General features: G+C 47.0%; 1 protein-coding gene across 5 annotated transcripts in view; it reads right to left on the minus strand.

The window, feature by feature from the left end:
• Window positions 1-13,639: 13,639 nt before the first annotated feature.
• Window positions 13,640-21,718, minus strand: part of PPP3CC (protein phosphatase 3 catalytic subunit gamma) — a 91,507-nt gene continuing 83,428 nt past the window's right edge. For all 5 annotated transcript variants that reach the window (XM_075601460.1, XM_075601456.1, XM_075601455.1 and 2 more), the window contains exons 11-14: window positions 21,143-21,224; window positions 19,715-19,812; window positions 18,709-18,741; window positions 13,640-16,173 (exon numbers count right to left, since the gene is read on the minus strand). In XM_075601460.1, coding sequence (XP_075457575.1) covers window positions 16,010-16,173; window positions 18,709-18,741; window positions 19,715-19,812; window positions 21,143-21,224 — 377 coding nt within the window. In that variant the 3' untranslated portion in view covers window positions 13,640-16,009. The remainder of the gene's footprint in view (window positions 16,174-18,708; window positions 18,742-19,714; window positions 19,813-21,142; window positions 21,225-21,718) is intronic.

Here is a 21,718-nt window from a genome sequence, read left to right on the forward strand (position 1 = left end):
TGTATCCGTGGTTGCATATGTATACAGGGGTGTGTATCGGTTGCTGCAGGCATATTATATAGCAGTGGCGAAAAGGTGTAGATTAATTACGGTTCGTGGATATTAACTATAGTGCAACTTGCAATTTTATAGCGGCTTCCATAGGGATGTAAATCCTGGGTGATGCATAGATAAAAGTTATCTGAACCCCTAGAGGAAAAGGTAAGTATATAGTGTAGGAGTGAAAAAACCTTGTTTCGATCTGCCCAAAGGCGGTCAATACAGATCCTGAAATAACTAATACTCAGAATTGGTGTTACATTTATATAGCAGCGGCAGAGATGACATTTAGTCAAGGTTTTTTAGAGAACCCTGGGCTCTACCCCATACCAAACCTAAGAGGAGGACGAGGAGGGGAAAGGGATCGAGAAACTTGGGGGTACAGGGAACCATCGAGGAGAGCTAGGCGAAGGAGACGTAGGTGATAAATCTATCCTCCAAAGTCCTCAATACACATCACATCAGTATGTTATCTAAAGGCCTTACTTTTTGTCCTACTAGCCCCTTAGATCATTTCACATGCATTAAAGATCTTAACCTTTTCTGCAGAAAACTAACATTACACAAGTTTTTTAAGAAACGTAGTCAGTGGCGAAATGCCAATACTCCGATGGAGTTTCTGAACACACAACAACTAAATACCATCGATATCCTTGAACAGCTGGAAGAGGAAAGCCTCAGACCACCTGGGGAAGGCCCTTTCACACTACTTAAAAATAAATCTACCTTTGTACCACCATATGACTGTAGTACTAACATAGATGTCTTTAACCAACTTGTGACTAGAGATCTACAAGATTTACCTATCACGAAAAAACAACAAAATCTGACATATCTTGAAAGATTAGCCCTCAGAGATCTTGAGCAGGACGATAAAATTATTATCAAACCCTCAGACAAAGGGGGAAATGTGGTTGTCCTCAACCAAACAGACTATGTACAGGAATGTCAACGTATACTATCAGGTTTCCCCCACTAATCCTACCTCAGAATACCAGAAGTCACTCAGTGATACACTGAAAGAAGGTCTAGAACAGAAACTAATATCTAAGAACGAGTTTGAATTTATGAATATTAGAAACCCTAAAGTGGCAAAATTTTACCATCTACCCAAAATTCATAAGAAGCAAAGTCCACCTCCGGGTAGACCAATAGTCTCCGGAATAGGGAATCTAACCTCCAATGTTAGTGTCTATCTAGACAAGATACTACGCCCCTTTGTTGAAATATTACCATCATACGTGAAAGACACTACTGATGTATTACGTAAAATCGAAGGTGTGACCCTGGACTCTGATACATATCTGGTAGGACTGGACTTTGAGGGACTATACTCAAGTATCCCACACAAATATGGTATCGATGCAACAGTTCATTTTTTGAGAGCCAGAGACAACAACTGTGTACCTCACAATAATCTGGTCCTGAGATTGTTGGACTTTGTCCTGACCCATAATTTCTTCTATTTTCACAACACTCTATATCACCAGATACGAGGCACGGCTATGGGGACCACCTGTGCTCCCACCTATGCCAATCTATACCTAGGCTGGTGGGAGGAAACGGTGGTCTTCATAGAATCACAAGAGAAATATACAGAACATGTGGAATTATGGGTCAGGTACATCAACGACATTTTACTATTCTGGAAGGGGACAGAAGAACTATTGTTAGAGTTCATCAACATCTTGAACAATAATTCATTCAATTTGAAACTAACCTTCCAATTCGATAAGAGGAAGGTAGAGTTCCTAGATATTAGTATCTCTAAATCCACAGAGGGATGTCTTGAGACTAGCATCTATAGGAAACCCACAGCTACAAACACACTATTGATGGCCACTAGTCACCATCCTAAACATGTGACAAATAATATACCGACGGGCCAATTTCTGAGGCTACGTCGGAACTGTTCAACGACACCAGAATTTGTTCTACAAGCGAGGGACATGTCAGAAACATTCAGAACACGGGGATACAGCAACACACTCATTAAAAAGGCTTATTATAAAGCACTTACCTCCCAAAGGCCAGGCCTTCTAGTAAATAGAACCAAGTAACCCAGTGACGAATCGATCAGGTTCATCTCCACATATAACGACCAGTGGCAGAATATAAAAAATGTACTACAAAGACACTGGCACGTCCTACTGGAGGACTCAGATCTAAGGAAGATTTTGAAAGATAAACCTACAACAGGGTGTAGACGCAATACCAATTTAAAAGACAGACTAGTACAGTCATTTCAAAACACCACCATCAAAAACTTGGTTAGGAAATAAACCGCAGGGATCATTCTCATGTGGAAGGTGCAAAGACTGTAAATTCATGCCAACAACAAAAACATTTACAAACGCTACCGACACAGTCACTTATAAAATCAAAGATTTTATAAACTGTCTCACATGTGGTACCATCTACCTTATGACATGTATTTGTGGCCGAAAATATGTGGGTAAAACCCACAGATCGTTAAAAAAGAGGGTCCTGGAACATGTGGGAAGTGTCCGAAATGCTATAGATACACCAGTAGCGAGACACATACTACAAGATCATAAAGGTGACTCAAGTGTGATGCGCTTCAGTGGGATTGACAGTGTACCGAGAGATCCCAGAGGGGGTGAGTGGGATAAGAAATTGCTACAAAAAGAATGCCGCTGGATTTACCAGCTGAATACCCTCTCCCCTTTGTGACTCAATGAAGGATTTATTTACACTGGCGACACACTTTATTCGAGCTCGGCTAGTCCCACGAATTCGGGTATACCCGGGTGTATTGAGGTTTGTGACTGTTTTCTGCCCGAGTATATTGGGTTATTTTCTAGGCAGGGATTGAAGCATTTTATTCCCGCTGGCTGCAATACTGCACAGTATATATATATATACTGCATTACAATTCATGAATTTATGCCATCTTGTAGACACGCGAAGCATTGCAGCCTATTAAATCCTAATCATTATAATTTAACAAATCAGCCGCCCATCAGCAAGGCATGAACCCAGGCTGGGAAGGCAAACGCAACGGGGCTTGTCAGAGGTGAGGAGCGGCGCATTCCAGGTATCTGCCAGGTACATACCGGGTATTTGCTCGAATAAAGTGTGTCGGTGCAGTATTCCTCCTATCTGTAATACTATGCAACTTTTTGTGGAAATAGCCATACATGGCAGTGGTATCCATTTTGAAGAATTGGGAAGGTGTGAGCAATATCAACTGTCTCCATACATTTATAATCAGCATGAACAGTAAACGTAGGGATATAGGTCTATAGTGGCTGATAAAGACAGAACACATAATATGATTCTCATATCATCCGTTTTGAATTATTTCATCACATGATATCACTTATGAGGATCCAGATATTTTGAGACCTCATGCTAAATACACTAGAGAATTTGCACTATCACTTGGACACATGGGGATCCAGGTATATAGCATTAGTTATTTTAGGATCTGTATTGACCGCATATGGGCAGATCAAATAATGTATAATCACTCCTACACTCAACACTTATTCACCTACTAAGGGGACCAATATGATCTTTTCATTTATGCACTTTAGTGACATTCCTCACTCATGATCAATACGCATTTAGAAGCTGCTACATAATATGGGCCTTTGAGATATCACGTTTATACACCAGAGGTAAACTGCACTATTATTTGAGAACACTGCTTTAAAGGGGATCCAGGTATACAGTATTAATTTAGGATCTGTATTGACCGTATATGGGCAGATCAATTAGTGTTTTTTCACTCCTACACTTACCACTTATATATTATTCTTAGGGATCAAAATGATCTTCTCTTTATGCACTATAGCGATATTTTACATTCTCCAATCATGAATAAACACACAGCTAGAAGCTGTCAGATAGTATCCGTGCTTTATATATATATTTTAGCCATTTATCACTCACACTCCATTAATCTTTAATTTATGCTCTCTTTGTTACCTATGCCTATCTGCTACAACATAACCTATGTGATAATGGACCTATAAATAACGAATCAAACATATAATGAGACAATGCAGTCAATACCTGAAGACCAATTCTACTCCGCTATCATGGAAAACTAATAAACTTTGACGACATGGGGATCCAGGTATAAAGTATTAGTTAACTCAGGATCTGCATTGACCGTTTTTGGGCAGATCGAAATAGGGTTAATTCATTCCTACACTACACACTTACCCCTTCCTTCAGGGGTCCAGATAACCCGTATCCATGTATCACCCAGGATCAACATCCCTGTAGAAATCGCTATACAATAACATTTTGCGCTATAGTCATTTTCTACGAACCTTGACTAAATGTCATCTCTGCCGCTGCTATATAAATGTAACACCAATTCTGAGTATTAGTTACTAGCTGAGAGACCCGGCGTTGCCCGGGATGTAAATGCGTAATAGGTAGTATTATTTATAAATCGTGGAACAAAAGGTGACTGTTTGTTGTAAAGGTTGGATAATAATATTGAAAAGAAAGATGGAAGAAAATGTAATACGATGTTGTATAAAAATGGTTTATTGTAACCACATCACAGTACAATGTATATTTTGGTGCCATAAGTGATGTAAAAATCTGAGTCGTGTGTCCTGCTAGGGTGTGAGGCGGCGGGTGGCGCGTGGGTTGTGAGTGCTGTCTGCGAGTGGGGGTCCTGCTAGGGTGTGAGGCGGCGGGTGGTGCGTGGGTTGTGAGTGCTGTCTGTGAGTGGGGGTCCTGCTAGGGTGTGAGGCGGCGGGTGGCGCGTGGGTTGTGAGTGCTGTCTGTGAGTGGGGGTCCTGCAAGGGTGTGAGGCGGCGGCTGGCGCGTGGGTTGTGAGTGCTGTCTGTGAGTGGGGGTCCTGCTAGGGTGTGAGGCGGTGGGTCAGTGATGTCGGTGCGTAGGGGCGGGAGGCAGCAGGTGTGTGTGGCGGCAGGTATGTGTCGAGTGTGGCGGGTGTCTGTTGAGTGCGTGCAGCGGCTGTGAGGCGGTGGGTGAAAGGCAGAGGCGGCCGGAGTAAGGGCGGGTGAAAGGCAGAGGCGGGGGTTGGGAGGCGGTAAGGCGGGCATGAAGGCGAAGGGCGGCGGGAAGGGGAGGAGGGGGTGGTGGAGGGGGGCAAGGGGTGGAGGAGGGGGGCAAGGGGTGGAGGAGGGGGGGAAGGGTTAGAGGAGGGGGGGGAAGGGTTAGAGGAGGGGGGGGAAGGGTTAGAGGAGGGGGGGGAAGGGTTAGAGGAGGGGGGGGGAAGGGTTAGAGGAGGGGGTGGAAGTGTGGGAGGGGGTGGGAGGGGAAAGGGGAAAAAGAGGTGGAGGGGGGGAAAGAGGAGCAGAGGGGGGGGTGGAAAGGGGAGCGGAGGGGGGGGGAAGGGGGGTGATGGGGGGGGGGGTGGAGGGGAGGTGTGGAGGGGGGGGAGATAAATGGGGAGGTGAAGGGGGGTGGAAGGGAGAAGTGGAGTGAGGGGAGGTGATCGGGGGTGAGGGGTGGGTGAGGGGAGGTGAAGGCCGCTCACTCACCCGTCCGGCAGGTCCCACGTGGATCTGAGGCGGGAGGCAGCGTGTTGTGGCCGCTCCCCCGCTGTGTCCCGGGCGCTCACTCGCTCCCCCGCTGACTGTAGCGGCGCCGGGGGGGGGGGGTATCGGGGAGACACTGACACTGGAGGGGAGGGGGGGTGGAGGGGAGGTGAAGGGGGGGTGGAGGAGAGGTGAAGGGGGGTGAAGGCCGCTCACTCACCCATCCGGCAGGTCCCACGTGGATCTGAGGCGGGAGGCAGCGTGTTGTGGCCGCTCCCCCGCTGTGTCCCGGGCGCCGCCATCTTGGGTACTCGGCGCCGCGAGGCAGCCTGCCTGGCCACTGGCTGTTCCCCCGCCGGGGAGGGGTGAGTTGTAGCGCCGGGGAGGGGGGGGCATGTATATGTGTGGGGGGGGGAGAGGTGGGAGATATAGAGGGGGGTCTCGCACGGCCGCTGACACTGGGTGGGGGGGGGGCGCTGAAGGGGTAATAATAGTGTGTGTGTCCCGCTGACTGTAGCGGCGCCGGGGGAGGGGGGGGGGCGGGGTGAAAGCGCGGGAGACACGGGGAGAGGAGGTGCGCGCGGGTGCTGCTAACACTGTGAGCTCCGCTAATGTAGGTAACACCCCCCCTACACACGTGTGTGTGTGTGTGTGTGTGTCTGTCACTGTGTGTGTGTGTGTGTCCCTGTGTGTGTGTGTCCCCCTGTGTGTGTGTGTGTGTGTCCCTGTGTGTGTTTGTGTCCCTGTGTGTGTGTCCCTGTGTGTGTGTGTGTCCCTGTGTGTGTGTGTCCCTGTGTGTGTGTGTCCCTGTGTGTCCTTTGGCCCGTCACTCCGCCTCAGGCCAATGAGAGGTGTGCGGGGGCGGGCGGGCCAAGGGACCAATGAGATTTCCCCTAGGGACACCGGACATCCAGGCAGGCATGCATGCATGCAGGCAGGCAAACATACAGTGCTTTCACTAATATAGTATAAGATTTCAGGATCTGTATTGACCGCCTTTGGGCAGATCGAAACAAGGTTTTTTCACTCCTACACTATATACTTACCTTTTCCTCCAGGGGTTCAGATAACCCTTATCTATGCATCACCCAGGATTTACATCCCTATGGAAGCCGCTATAAAATTGCAAGTTGCACTATAGTTAATATCCACGAACCGTAATTAATCTACACCTTTTCGCCACTGCTATATAATATGCCTGCAGCAACCGATACACACCCCTGTATACATATGCAACCACGGATACAAAGTGCTTTGAAAAGTAACTGAGTATACACACAATGAGACAACATAGTCAGTACCTGAAACATTTTATTTCTTTATTAAGGGAAGTCAATGACCACATAACGATATAAAACAGCCATGTAGGAGGATCACGGGTATAACTCTGCCCCCTGACGTAAAGAGGGGCGGGAGTATCAAATGAATAAACAGATAAATACTTACCATTAAGTCCAGGATGAGACTCCTCCATCCCTGAAGAAGCACGTAGCCTTACGTGAAACGGTTGTCGGGAATAGACGTCACTCGCTGACGTCATCAGAGGTGGCGAGAGTCGGTGATCAGCCGCATAGAGAGAAGACAGGCTTGTATACCTTACCGAGTCCCGATACAGACTCAGCTTGTGACCCGCTGTGATCACGGAGCATCTGTGGGGCTGCACTACGCCTTTGAACATATTTGCTATACATACATAAGCTACATAAATGGTCCGTAGCATGTTAATCCTATGTCATAAATTGTATAAGCAAGCTAATTATATCCGTTGAGAGTGGACTCAGTACATCTATAGGGCCACTGTATAGAGGGACATAGGAATGGTTGCATTTATGCTAGAAATGTTACATCAACAAGCCTAAACTAACATATATAAGGTGTTACTATGCACAAACACTCTATGACACACAACACGGCATGATTCACTGCAATGCATGTCAGAGAATAATTGGATTTCCTATCTATGATAGATAGTTCACTGAACTGCTGCTGACCCTAACAGCCACCTCTGAATGGGTTTTTTTTTTAACAGTTTTGAATGATGTATATATGTGTGTTTTTAAATGAGTATTTAGACTAATAAAACTTTATTATTTTCTTTGGACTTTTTGGTACAAGGGTCACTAATTCCCTATACATTTGTTTAAATAGGTAATTTCTCCTATTGGAATATTGTCGTCCGGAATAATTTATCCAGCATTGAGTGCCGGGTGCTATGGGGATACTTTTTTGATCCTTCTTGGATAAACACTGTTATATGTAGGTTTTTTAAGTTGTAAGAGTTGTTTAGCTTGCACATCTAGTGGTGTTTCAGGAGACTCATTTATGTCGCATACCACGGGGAGAAGTTATAAGGTAAATAGACATATCACTTGTAGATCTAAATTCATTATCTACCTTTTTGACTTTTCCCTGTGGACTGCAATACATTGGGAAGACCATCAGACCACTACGTACTAGAGTCTTGGAACATGAAATATCAAAAGAAAGTTTCCTCAAGTTCCATGACTCTGACCCTTCCGGATTAAGATATATGGGTATAGAATCAGTTTTACCACATTGGAGAGGTGGAGATCGCAATATAGATCTTACTAGCTGAGAGACCCGGCGTTGCCCGGGATGTAAATGCGTAATAGGTAGTATTATTTATAAATCGTGGAACAAAAGGTGACTGTTTGTTGTAAAGGTTGGATAATAATATTGAAAAGAAAGATGGAAGAAAATGTAATACGATGTTGTATAAACATGGTTTATTGTAACCACACCACAGTACAATGTATATTTTGGTGCCATAAGTGATGTAAAAATCTGAGTCGTGTGTCCTGCTAGGGTGTGAGGCGGCGGGTGGCGCGTGGGTTGTGAGTGCTGTCTGCGAGTGGGGGTCCTGCTAGGGTGTGAGGTGGCGGGTGGTGCGTGGGTTGTGAGTGCTGTCTGTGAGTGGGGGTCCTGCTAGGGTGTGAGGCGGCGGGTGGCGCGTGGGTTGTGAGTGCTGTCTGTGAGTGGGGGTCCTGCAAGGGTGTGAGGCGGCGGCTGGCGCGTGGGTTGTGAGTGCTGTCTGTGAGTGGGGGTCCTGCTAGGGTGTGGGGCGGTGGGTCAGTGATGTCGGTGCGTAGGGGCGGGAGGCAGCAGGTGTGTGTGGCGGCAGGTATGTGTCGAGTGTGGCGGGTGTCTGTTGAGTGCGTGCAGCGGCTGTGAGGCGGTGGGTGAAAGGCAGAGGCGGCCGGAGTAAGGGCGGGGGAAAGGCAGAGGCGGGGGTTGGGAGGCGGTAAGGCGGGCATGAAGGCGAAGGGCGGCGGGAAGGGGAGGAGGGGGTGGTGGAGGGGGGCAAGGGGTGGAGGAGGGGGGCAAGGGGTGGAGGAGGGGGGCAAGGGGTGGAGGAGGGGGGCAAGGGGTGGAGGAGGGGGGCAAGGGGTGGAGGAGGGGGAAGGGTTAGAGGAGGGGGGGGAAGGGTTAGAGGAGGGGGGGGAAGGGTTAGAGGAGGGGGGGGGAAGGGTTAGAGGAGGGGGGGGAAGGGTTAGAGGAGGGGGTGGAAGTGTGGGAGGGGGTGGGAGGGGAAAGGGGAAAAAGAGGTGGAGGGGGGGGAAGAGGAGCGGAGGGGGGGGGTGGAAAGGGGAGCGGAGGGGGGGGGGAAGGGGGGTGATGGGGGGGGGTGATGGGGGGGGGTGGAGGGGAGGTGTGGAGGGGGGGGAGATAAATGGGGAGGTGAAGGGGGGTGGAAGGGAGAAGTGGAGTGAGGGGAGGTGAGGGGAGGTGATCGGGGGTGAGGGGTGGGTGAGGGGAGGTGAAGGCCGCTCACTCACCCGTCCGGCAGGTCCCACGTGGATCTGAGGCGGGAGGCAGCGTGTTGTGGCCGCTCCCCCGCTGTGTCCCGGGCGCTCACTCGCTCCCCCGCTGACTGTAGCGGCGCCGGGGGGGGGGGGGTATCGGGGAGACACTGACACTGGAGGGGAGGGGGGGTGGAGGGGAGGTGAAGGGGGGGTGGAGGAGAGGTGAAGGGGGGTGAAGGCCGCTCACTCACCCATCCGGCAGGTCCCACGTGGATCTGAGGCGGGAGGCAGCGTGTTGTGGCCGCTCCCCCGCTGTGTCCCGGGCGCCGCCATCTTGGGTACTCGGCGCCGCGAGGCAGCCTGCCTGGCCACTGGCTGTTCCCCCGCCGGGGAGGGGTGAGTTGTAGCGCCGGGGAGGGGGGGGCATGTATATGTGTGGGGGGGGGAGAGGTGGGAGATATAGAGGGGGGTCTCGCACGGCCGCTGACACTGGGTGGGGGGGGGGGCGCTGAAGGGGTAATAATAGTGTGTGTGTCCCGCTGACTGTAGCGGCGCCGGGGGAGGGGGGGGGCGGGGTGAAAGCGCGGGAGACACGGGGAGAGGAGGTGCGCGCGGGTGCTGCTAACACTGTGAGCTCCGCTAATGTAGGTAACACCCCCCCTACACACGTGTGTGTGTGTGTGTGTGTCTGTCACTGTGTGTGTGTGTCCCTGTGTGTGTGTGTGTGTCCCTGTGTGTGTTTGTGTCCCTGTGTGTGTGTCCCTGTGTGTGTGTGTCCCTGTGTGTGTGTGTCCCTGTGTGTCCTTTGGCCCGTCACTCCGCCTCAGGCCAATGAGAGGTGTGCGGGGGCGGGCGGGCCAAGGGACCAATGAGATTTCCCCTAGGGACACCGGACATCCAGGCAGGCATGCATGCATGCAGGCAGGCAAACATACAGTGCTTTCACTAATATAGTATAAGATTAGGAGAGAATCATTCTGGATCTATCATGAAACACCCTCAGTCCCGCTGGTTTAAATGCCGATTTTGATCTGAGTGTTTTCATTTGAATATTGATGTTTTCTAATATTCTATTTCCTTCTGTTCTTCCAGATTTCTAAATATTTTATTATTTATTTATTCATAAAAACTTCAAGTAGTTAGAGATTGTTTATAGTTTATACTTAATATTTTAGAATTATTTTTAATGTTATTATAATGTCCACCAATTTTTGGAATTCTTTGTATGTCTTACATTGAATTTTAATTTGTGCTATCACATTTGTGACTCAATGTTTACATCTTTGATTTTGAGCATATATAGTAAGGTAAATAACACACCTTTCCATTAGTTTATTATCAGCCAATGAGAAGCAGAGACAGGGCACTTATAGTAAGGTAAATAACACACCTTTCCATTGGTTTATTATCAGCCAATGAGAAGCAGAGACAGGGTAGTTATAGTGTGCAATTACCATCATGAAACACTCCTGATGAAACCTGCATAGGTGAAACGCGTGGAGTGTAATCCAGCATTGGTGAGCAGAGGGACACATGCTGAGACCGGTCTGCACTACCTTTCCTGACTCCACGCTGTTGGAAGGCGCCTCCTGGAGACGTCACGATCAGAGTGACGTCAGAGGTGGGCGTATCCAAGGACATCTGTCTGCTTGCAGCTCGATCTCCAGTCAGCCTGAGGGATTTCCTTCCAGACACGTGAGAGCAGGCGTCACACGCCATACAGATTGTGGAAGCAGAGTTCTGTTGGTGCGGATATTATATCCTAAATGCGTGATTATATTTTGTAAAATGTGAGTGCATTTTTACTTTGTATTTTAAGAAGATAAAATTTGAACAGTCTGCGTTATGTCCTGTATTTCTGTTCTATTCCGATAAGGTCCCAGTATATATATATATATATATACACACATGTAGTGGTATCAGTACCGTGTTAGCCGAGCTTCAATAATCAAAAAATAAATAGATGATACCGTTCTGTGGCTAACGAAATGCTTTTATTTGTGCGAGCTTTCGAGATACACTGATCTCTTCTTCCGGCGATGTTACATATATATATATACATACATGTCGGTGAAAGCTGCTGTTTCGGGATAAAAGATACCTTTATGTACATGTGTACTTTGGGAAATTTGTAAGTACAAATTTCTCTGGATTCTACGAAGAACTCACTGAATATCCAGTTTTTTTAAAGGCATATTTGCACTATTTTGCTTGTGTTTTTCTTTCCACATATATATCTGCGCTCCCCACAAACATCAAGGATACCTGACACTTTTGGATTGAGGAAAAGCAATCTACATGAAGGGTTGAAGCTGTACCTTATTTTATATATTTATTCACAATATCACAGATTTACCTTAAGAGTTTGATTTCACTATTATTTTAGCACTTATTATAAGTCACTTATTTACCATTTAGTAATAGATTTAAGAGCCAATAGATAACTTTTTTTGTTTGTGTAGATAACCTGAGGATAGCTACTACCATTTATCCTGCTTCCCTCACTTGGCTTGGCTTGCCTGAGGGAGTGTTGCAGTCTTGCAAGGCAAATCTGAGAACTGACTGCGAGTGGAGAGGCGCCTGTCCCTGATAGCCGATTAGAGGGTCACGTCATTGCACAACAGAAGCGGACACAGGGAGATTCAGGAACCAACTCCGGCGTGGACACCGAGTTCAAGCTCCATTGCAGACACCGGTGAGAGCGGTGGTGACAGACTGAACAGACGGCGACTCCAGGGCCCTCAACCAGGCTTAATGTGTTGGAAGGTTCTTAAAGGATGAAGTAGTATGTGAGTGGCATTCCAGATGCCCCTTTTATGTTTTATTACATTTTAGTTTTTAGTCTAACAGTTATCTGTTCTATGTTGTCTTTTTCCCTTTTTCTATGAAATATTGTTGAGGATATCCCAGTGATCTGCAGGCCTTTGTCTGTCATCAAGTTGTTCCCTTTTGTAAGTTATGTCCTATTATCAGGCACTGTTGGTGTGCACTAGGTGCTATAAATAAAGGGGTTAAATATTTGATTGATACCTCCTGCACTAAGGAAGCTCACTTAATTCCAGCACAAATGATTAATGGGATCATTTTATAACGTCTTTATCTACAAGTTATCTACTGTTGGGTATCCACATCTGGTTCCAATTGTTCATTCACAGAGGTGTTATTGTTTATAGTTTATTGCACATATTATAGTTTTTTAATATTTTATTCCTATACATCTGCACTGAGCACAGAGTGAAGACCAGCGCCGAGGAGGACATTTTTTTCCAAAGACTTTCATGATAGGACTTGGATAATCCTAGGGACCATCTGGCTGCAGGACTTCGTAATTAAGTGGACCCGCAACACTTATTGCACGTATTGATTTATTATATTTGATTTGTTATTTGCATTGTAACACGTTATTTGTAAACATATTATATACATTTAATTTTTTGGAGTATAGTGCTATAGTTGTGTATCTATTTATATTTATTTGTATTGAACCTCATCTGCCATTTACCTGCCAAGTTTCCAGTCTCTCCAAGTCTTTCTGGAGAGAAATTACATCCTGCTCTGATTCTACTACCTTACACAATTTAGTATCATCAGCTGCATTACCCTGGTCTAAATTCCTACTTACCTCCTCAAAGAAACAAATAAGGTTAGTTTGGCATGATCTTTCCTTCATAAATCCATGCTGTTACTAATAATATTGTTTTCCATTAGGTATTCCTGAATAGTATCCCGTACTAAACCTTCAAGTAACTTCCCCACTATTCATGTCAGGCTTACAGGTCTGTAATTCCCCTGTTGTGATCTAGCTCCCTTTTTAAATATAGTCACCCTAGCTTTACGCCAAACTTGTGGTACTGAGCCTGTGGAAATGGGAGTCCTTGAATATTTATTATGGTTTGTCTATTACTGAACTTGACTCCATAAGAGCTGTTGGATGTATACCATCGGGGCCAGGACACACACACACACACACACACACACACACACACACACACACACACACACACACACACACTATGATCAGAGGCAGAGTTTGACTCCCCCCCTCACAGATTCTGCAAAAAAAAATGACGTGCAGGTACAAAGCGGGCAGCATCAGTGCCAACCTCAAACTCACATTTCTTCACCATTATATGTATATAGTACAAGTTCAGCATGGAAAGCAGCAGTGCTAACCTCCCAATGCACACTCCTAAACCCTCTATTTATACACAGCACTGGTGAAGCGCATGCAGCGGCAATACCAGCCTTCACCTCACACACACACACCACCAAACTCTCCATTTATGCACAATGCGAGCAGCACTAGCCTTCCCCCACGGGAATGAAACAACACTCACGCGTCTGTTAACTATTTTGCCGTTTATTCTGAACAGTTCTCTTGTTTTTGGTTTTCCCTCCTGTTCTTTCGCAGGGAAAAAAAAAATCATTATATATATTTTTTTACATTTTTTTTCTCTCTTTTTTTAATACAAGACAACTCCGCAAATAATAAGAAATTATATGAACAGGGGAGAGGGGCGAATAGGAAACGTCTCCCCCTTCCCTCCCAATGTGGGCCATCAAAGCTATAGATGAATGCGTCAAGGTAACTTTTAACCCCTTGCCTCTGGCAGAAAGGGGGTTAATCCTTGTGCTGTTTCTTGCTAGGGGGTACCACAGGTGTTCAGGTATCATTATGGACTAGCACCCCCTTCCGCTTCTGAGATGGCTGCAGTAATGTGTAACCCTGCTCCTTAGGTGCCTTGCTGTCCCAGTACACACTGTAAGGGTGAGATGGCATGAGGTTAACCCAGCTCCTGGGTGCCCTATTGCTCTGGCAGTGCCACTGTATGGCACCCCCAGTGGGGTGATATTACCTGAGGTTAAACCAACTTATGAGTGCCTTATTGCAGTTACAACTCGGTGTGACCTCAAGCCCTTGCTGTAGAAATGTTCCTGTTTCGATAGCCCTAAAAAACCCAGTAACATAAAAGAAGTGCCCTGTCAGTGGGCTGATTGGGGGGCAAGTATGGGGCGTGCAGGGGTAGAGGGGTGGCAGGGGAAAAAGAAAACTTAGCTCCCCCCTCCCCATAGAAAAAAAACACAATCAATCAAACTGAACTCTCCCATATGCATCCTTCAGTGCTTGAGAGGCCAGCAACACATTGCAGAGCAATCTGTGTGTGCAGAGCAACACAGTGCAGAGCTATATGTGTCTGCAGGGCAACATAGTGCAGTGATGTGTGTGCAGAGCAACGGACTGCAGAGCACTTTGCGTGTGCAGAGCAATGTACTGTGGTGATCTGTGTGTGCAGAGCAATGTACTGCAGAGTGAAATGTGTGCGCAGAACAATGTACTGCAGAGATGTGTATGCAGAACAATGTACTGCAGAGTGAAATGTGTGCGCAGAACAATGTACTGCAGAGATGTGTGTGCAGAACAATGTACTGCAGAGATGTGTGTGCAGAACAATGTACTGCAGAGATGTGTGTGCAGAGCAATGTACTGCAGAGATGTGTATGCAGAACAATGTACTGCAGAGTGAAATGTGTGCGCAGAACAATGTACTGCAGAGATGTGTATGCAGAACAATGTACTGCAGAGTGAAATGTGTGCGCAGAACAATGTACTGCAGAGATGTGTGTGCAGAACAATGTACTGCAGAGATGTGTGTGCAGAACAATGTACTGCAGAGATGTGTGTGCAGAACAATGTACTGCAGAGATGTGTGTGCAGAGCAATGTACTGCAGAGATGTGTGTGCAGAACAATGTACTGCAGAGATGTGTGTGCAGAACAATGTACTGCAGAGATGTGTGGAGAGTGACATACTGCAGATCAGGTTCCTGCAAAGCAACGTACTGCAGATCAGTCTGTGTGTGCAGAGCAACGCACTGCAGAGCAATCTGTGCGTGCTTGGCAAAATGCTTGTCTGTGTGCAAAGTGATGCACTGAAGAGCAATCTATACCTGTGTGCAGAGCAATGCTATGCAGGCCGCTGTGCACTGAAGGAGTGAGAGGGCTGTGAACGTGCCCTGGGCCTGCCGCATGATACATTACTGCCGTAGCAGTCGCAAGTTAGACAAACCCTACATTAAAAAAGAGGGTCTTTATATTACACATGTATAAATATATATATGGAACGGAAATGACATTTACAAAGAGAATACAAACCGCAGGACAGACCAGGGCTCTGGAGGACGTGTGTGTGTGTATGTGTAGAGACCTGTGTTTGGGTGCACAGAAATCTGTGTGCATGTGCGCACGTATGCGCAGAAACATATGTGTGCAGAGATCCCCATCTGTGTGTGTATCTACCTGTGTCTGTGTTAGTTGTCCAGTGTTTGTATGAATCTCCATGTATTTGCATCGGTGGGGTGTGCGTTTGTACAATGTATTGTTTGCTATAACCATACAGTTTGTGTATCCAGCTTGTCTGGAGCTGTGTTTGTGTGTATCCTGTGCTTTGCTGCATATTTGTGTATCTTTTTGTGTCACTGTATGTACGTGTACGTATCTTATGTTTGCACTGTTTGTGTGTATCCTGTATCTGTCTATATGTATACAGCTGTGTCACTGTGTATGCATCTGTGTGTTTACATATCTCTGTACCCGTGTGTGTGTCAGTCTGGTTTTGTGAGTCCTGCCCTCACATACGCAGTTTTTGGGAAGGGGCAGCGGAGGAGGAGGGGGTGGCACACAGAACCGCAGGTTGTCGTGGGGGGAGGGGGAGTGTCACTGCGAGCTCTTCTCGGTGGTGTTGTTCTTGTCGGAGGAGTTGAGCAGTGGGTCCTGTGGAGAGGACGTGCGGCGGGGGGGCATGCGCTCGTTGATTCGATCTAACCCTCGGGCCTCCTCAAAACTGCGGATCTTGTGCTGAGGGGAGAAGCCCCGGACGTCTATGGGAGAACGGAAAGTGAGTGTGTGCAGAAAATGGAGTATGAGCAAGAGATAGCCAATGGGGTGGGGGGAGGAGGAAGGGCGGGAGACAAAGAGGGGGGGGGGGCAGAATGAAAGTGGGAGGTTGGAGGGAGAGAGTGACGCACCGTTAGTGGCTTTCACTGACACTGTCAGCAGTGGAAAGATGGGCAGGTTACCTTTGATTTGGTTATGCGATGTATGGGGGGGTGGGGGTGTCTCAGCCAGGATAGCTTTATGGATAGCTTTACCACGTGGTAACAAAGGAGGGGGAGGGAAGGTGGTATGATACCTTACCTTTAACTGGACCAATGAACCAGAAGAGAAAGAACGCAGTTTAAAGTAGCACTCTATTATCTGTAGTAGGATAGTGTGGTTGATTTAAAAATATATCTTTATTGAATTAAATGTTAAAATATTGGTGCATGGAGTGGAATTTTTTTTCAGCAGGTTGGGACTGTACGGTATCAACAAGATACTGCCTCTTCCTTTCATAAGGATATAAGGAGGGTGCTATATATACTATACAATACTGAGTTCATGTCTCTCTGCTTGTTAACCCCTGTTTGGACCCAATTAAAGCGTTAACCGTTCAGCAGGTTGGGACTGCAGTGTATTAACAGGTCACTGCCTCTGCCTTTCATAAGGATATAAGGAGGGTTCTATATACTGCTGCGACCAGCTTTATTCTAACGTTTGCCCGGAATTGTTTTCGGCAGTTTGCGAACTTGGCCGCGCGCCAGCCGCCTTCCCCTCCCCGCGTGCGCATCTTCTTCCCCGCGTGCGCATCGCATCTGCTCACCTCGCGATCCCCAGCTGCTCCCCCTGGCTGTTCCGCATCTTCCTCTTACCCCATCAACATTCGGGGCCTTCGGGGATGCCGGGGAACCCTGGCACGGTGTGACTGGCGCCACTGTGACGCGCGGCACACGCCAGGAAACAGCCGCGAGACAGCCGCCCTTTATGGTGGCGGCCGCTTTAGAATAAAGGCGGACGCCAGTGTATATACAATTGGTTACCTAGCCACATAATAAGGAATCGCAACACCACTCATTCAGTCACAATGTATTTCCATTCATTGCATATGCGAATTAGCTGCGTTTGAATAGGGCTGTTAAGATCCTGCCCCCTTACCTGGAATGCAAATAACACAAGCCGTGTGATGTCATATGACACTGCAGGGAACACCCAAAGCCTCCAATCACGGACATCCTTCAATCAGGCAACACAGCCAATCGGTGCTAAGCACTGGATATGAATAGATCCGACGGAGTCACATTTCTCTCAGCCCAGAAGTTTTGAAAAAGCAGCAGACGCGAAACGATCGTCGACCAGGGCTCTTTTAACTTATGGACAGTGTCAGGTTTGCTTAGGGGGTAGACTACACTTAGTTACAAGGCTGCGATTATTGAGGTGAATGGTTCAGAACGCCATCTACTTAATCTGATTACAGGCATACTATCCAGGAAAGTAGGTTTCAGCTGACAATTAGCCAGCAGGGATATTTACCCCAGCATCTGTGGAACTCTGAATTTACTCTCCACAGTAACTGTTTGCATGGGGGTTGAATACAAGGGTCCACTGTAAGCAAGACAGAGCTGCACACTCCTTACAGGGGTTAGGCAAAATACCTGCAGCTGACTCACCCCAGCATCAGTGGAACTCTGAGTCTACTGCTCACAGCAACTGTCAGCATGGGGGTTTAATACAAGGATCCACTGTAAGAAAGACAGAGCTGTACACTCCTAACAGGGGTTAGGCAGAACAGTTACAGCTGACTTGCCAATTAGCAGAGTCTTTCAAACAAAGTTACAGACCATCACCCTCCTACTATGCAGCATACTCTGCTGCTCTAGGCTAATCCGCCTCTGTGTACACTACGTTCCTATTTTGGCCAGGAGGAATGCAACTACTCATCTATTAGCACATCTGACACTGTCATCTCTAGACTGAAAACAGCGGTCTATTCAATGGTAGCGACCTGCTACAGCTGGCACTGTTCCAGCTATTCGACACAAGTTGTCATCACTATATGTGAAACACTCCGAGTCATAAGACAGAGTGTCCATTGATCTTTTTATTCCACTCCATGCACCAATATTTTAACATTTAATTCAATAAAGATAGATTTTTTAATCAACCACACTATCCTACTACAGATAATAGAGTGCTACTTTAAACTGAGTTCTTTCTCTTCTGGTTCATTAATCAATACATTCTCAGTCTAGCACCTTATCTACCCTATACTTTAATTCAGCTTGAGCAGAGGTTCCTTTACCTTTCCTACCCCTCCCACGGTATATATACTTTAACTGGACCAACAAGTAGTCCAAATTGTCACTACTTAGGGATTTTAAGAAACCAAAGAGGCTGAGGGAGTTAGAAGGGGGGGGGGGGGGAGGAGTGACCCGTGACCCGTGTGTCAGCTCTTCAAACGGCAGGGTACATTTACTGGGCACCTGATAACCAGTGTGTTAGTGTACATGCGTATACAGTGCAGAGCAGCGAGTTCTTACCACCTTCCTGAGCCTCAACTGCTTCTACAGTGGCTGCAACAAAAAGTGGAGAGTTAAAAGTGTCAGCGGAGAACCCCAAAACTCATATCACCCTAAACACATACCCAGATTCCAAACTTCTGCCCTATACGGCACCCCATACCTAGAACCATATCCCCAAACCCAGAACCATAGCCACAAACTACATCATAAACCCAGAACCTGTTCCCCAAACTTCAACTGAACACTCAGAACTGCATCCGCAAACCTCACCCAAACCCAGAACCTGATCCCAAACCCAGCCCCAAACGTCACCACAACCCCAAACTCAGAAACTTATTCCAATTCTCAGAGCAAACCTAGAGCCTGATCCCAAACCTTACTTTAATCCCAAAACCTAAATCCAAATTGTCACCCCAAACCCAGAACTACAGTATCAAACCTTATACCAAACCCGGAACTTGATCCCAAATTTTACCCCACACCCAGAACCGCAGTATCAAACCTCATCCCAAATTCAGCTCCTGCACCCAATCCTCACGCCTAACAGAAACCTCATCCCAAAATGCAGAACCGGATCCCAAACCTCAGTATCAATGCTCATACCAAACCCAGAACCTGATTCTAAACCTGACCCCACACCCAGAACTACAGTCCCAAACGTCACCTCAAGCTCAAAACCAGTCCAAAACCTCACCCCAAACACAGAACCGGCTCCCAAACCTCACTCCAACCCATGAACCTCCCTGCAAATATTCATCCCAAACTTAAATGCCAGTATCAAACCTTATCCAGAACTCAGAATCTGCTTCCAAACCTCACCTCACACACAGAACCTGATCCCGAACCGAGAACCTCAGCCCTAAGCTAAAATTCAACTCCAAAAGACAAAGCGGCATATCAGCAGAGTATCCTAAAACTGAGCTCAATCCTGACCCCAAGAGGGGGCTACACATACTGACATGTCCAACACTCTGCAGGTACCTCCCCCTCATTCAGTGAGTGATCGGGTCTCTCATGCACTCACCACTCTCCAGGGTCTGTCTCCCTCCAGACAGGACCCCCTGGGGTAGCGTTCCTGTGGGCGTCAGCCCTTTGAGGGTCAGCACACTTTCACTCTCCTCCCTGCAGGAACAGAAAGTCAGGAGTCAGGAGGGGGTGATGGCGGCACACGGTGTATGTGGACATAACGCGAAAAGGGCAAGAAATGTCTTGGACGGGGTAAGGGGAGATTGCAAGAGTGATCGAGTGGGGAAGGATGGAAGCAGGAGATCAAAACAGAGGTACCCTCGCTCTGCTTAAGTCATCTTGCACGTGCACGTTTGACTGCTTCTGATGACATAATTAAAGAGAGCGATTATTGAGGAAGTGGTTCGTGAATGTTTGATTTCTATTTTAATCTTTGCTTTTATAAACTTCCTTTTCTTTGCTGTTAGTAGGGTTAGAGTGAGTCTCTAGACTCGTAACCCCTGGTTGCCATACTCTTGGTTAGTAGCCATGAGACTAATTCATTTGATTTACCACTAGTCACAGCTGAGGCTGCATATTCTTAGCAGAGTGCTGTTCACAATCTAGGCAGTGAGCTATTGGCTGTCTGCTCATAGCATTACACTAATAAGTAAGAGTGGAGTTAATCTGCGTATCCACTCAGTGTCTCCCACTAAACTCAACGCTGAGCTACACTCTGTTGCCTTATCCATCACCGGCTACAGTTGCGAGGGGTGGTATTTAACCACTCATCATTTTTTACATACAGGTCATAGCTTTGTAATTATTAACTCATCTAGTACTTTGGGCTCATCATTTTTATAGACAGTCTTAACCGTTTGGATCAATTAAGGTATAGCAGTGCACCTATACAGTATTTTTTCTCATCCCTACTATATGGCCTTGGAATTGCACAAATAACCTTACTTGTGTGATCCGCTCCTGTACCAGTAGCCCTGATTTTAGCCCTAAAATGACTACTCTAGATACTATTACCGAAGTACCCTACGAAGGTCCAGGAGTTCATATGACAACCCATTTTTAATCTATTGTTATTGGCAGTTCATCGGAGTCCTAGTGAGTCGTTCTATATTTCTTATCTTTGATTAATAAAGTTAGTATTATTATTAACCCGTTGCACATATTACACTTATAGGAGTCTGAGTGCTCTATTGACTGGGATCTTTTTCTCTTTTTGTGTTATATGGAAGCAGGACGTGCCAGCGGGGGCCGGAAGTCCCCATGTAGCAGGGAGGGGTGCAGGAATTGCCACGGAAGCAAGGAGAGGACCAGGAGATGCCCATGTGGAAGGCAGGGGACCAGGAGACGCCAATGTGCCGGGGGTGGAGTAGACCAAGAGATGGCCATGTTATGGGGGACGATGACCGGGAGATATGGCAGGGAGGGAACCAGGAGATGCCCATGTTGCAGAGAGGGTGGCATGCTGTGCCCGGGAGGTAGGTGTCACCTGAGCACAGAAAACACACGCGCCATCTTCCCAATTGCACGGATCTTGTTCCTGATGATCTCTTTACGCACGGCAGCACCGCCTGGAGGGGGTGTGAAGAGGAGAGTGAGGGGAAGGAATGGAAACGAGAGGGGGGAAAGAGTTGAGAGTGAGTGGAGAGCAGTGAAGATGGGGGAGGAGGAAGATAAATGAAAAAAAAAATAAAGTGGAAAAAGGCGACACAAGAAGAGCAAAGGGTGGGGTGAAAGAATGAGCAAGGGGAGGTGGGATGGGAGAAATGGGAGGATGAGAGAAAAGGGAGGAGGGGATATGAGTGAGTGAAAGAGAACTAATGTACTGCGTAATCATTACACCCCACCCAGTTATTCATGTACTGCGCTGTCATTACACCCTACCCCGTTATTCATGCACTGTGTAATCATTATACCCTACCCCCTATTATTCATGTAGTGTGTAACCATTATACCATACCCCCCGTTATTCATGTACTGCGCAATCATTATACCCTACCCCGTTATTCATGTACTATGTAACCATTAAACCCTACCCCGTTATTCATGTACTGTGTAACCATTA

Source organism: Ascaphus truei, chromosome 5 (genome assembly GCF_040206685.1).
Source record: "Ascaphus truei isolate aAscTru1 chromosome 5, aAscTru1.hap1, whole genome shotgun sequence".
Lineage (NCBI taxonomy): Eukaryota > Metazoa > Chordata > Amphibia > Anura > Ascaphidae > Ascaphus > Ascaphus truei.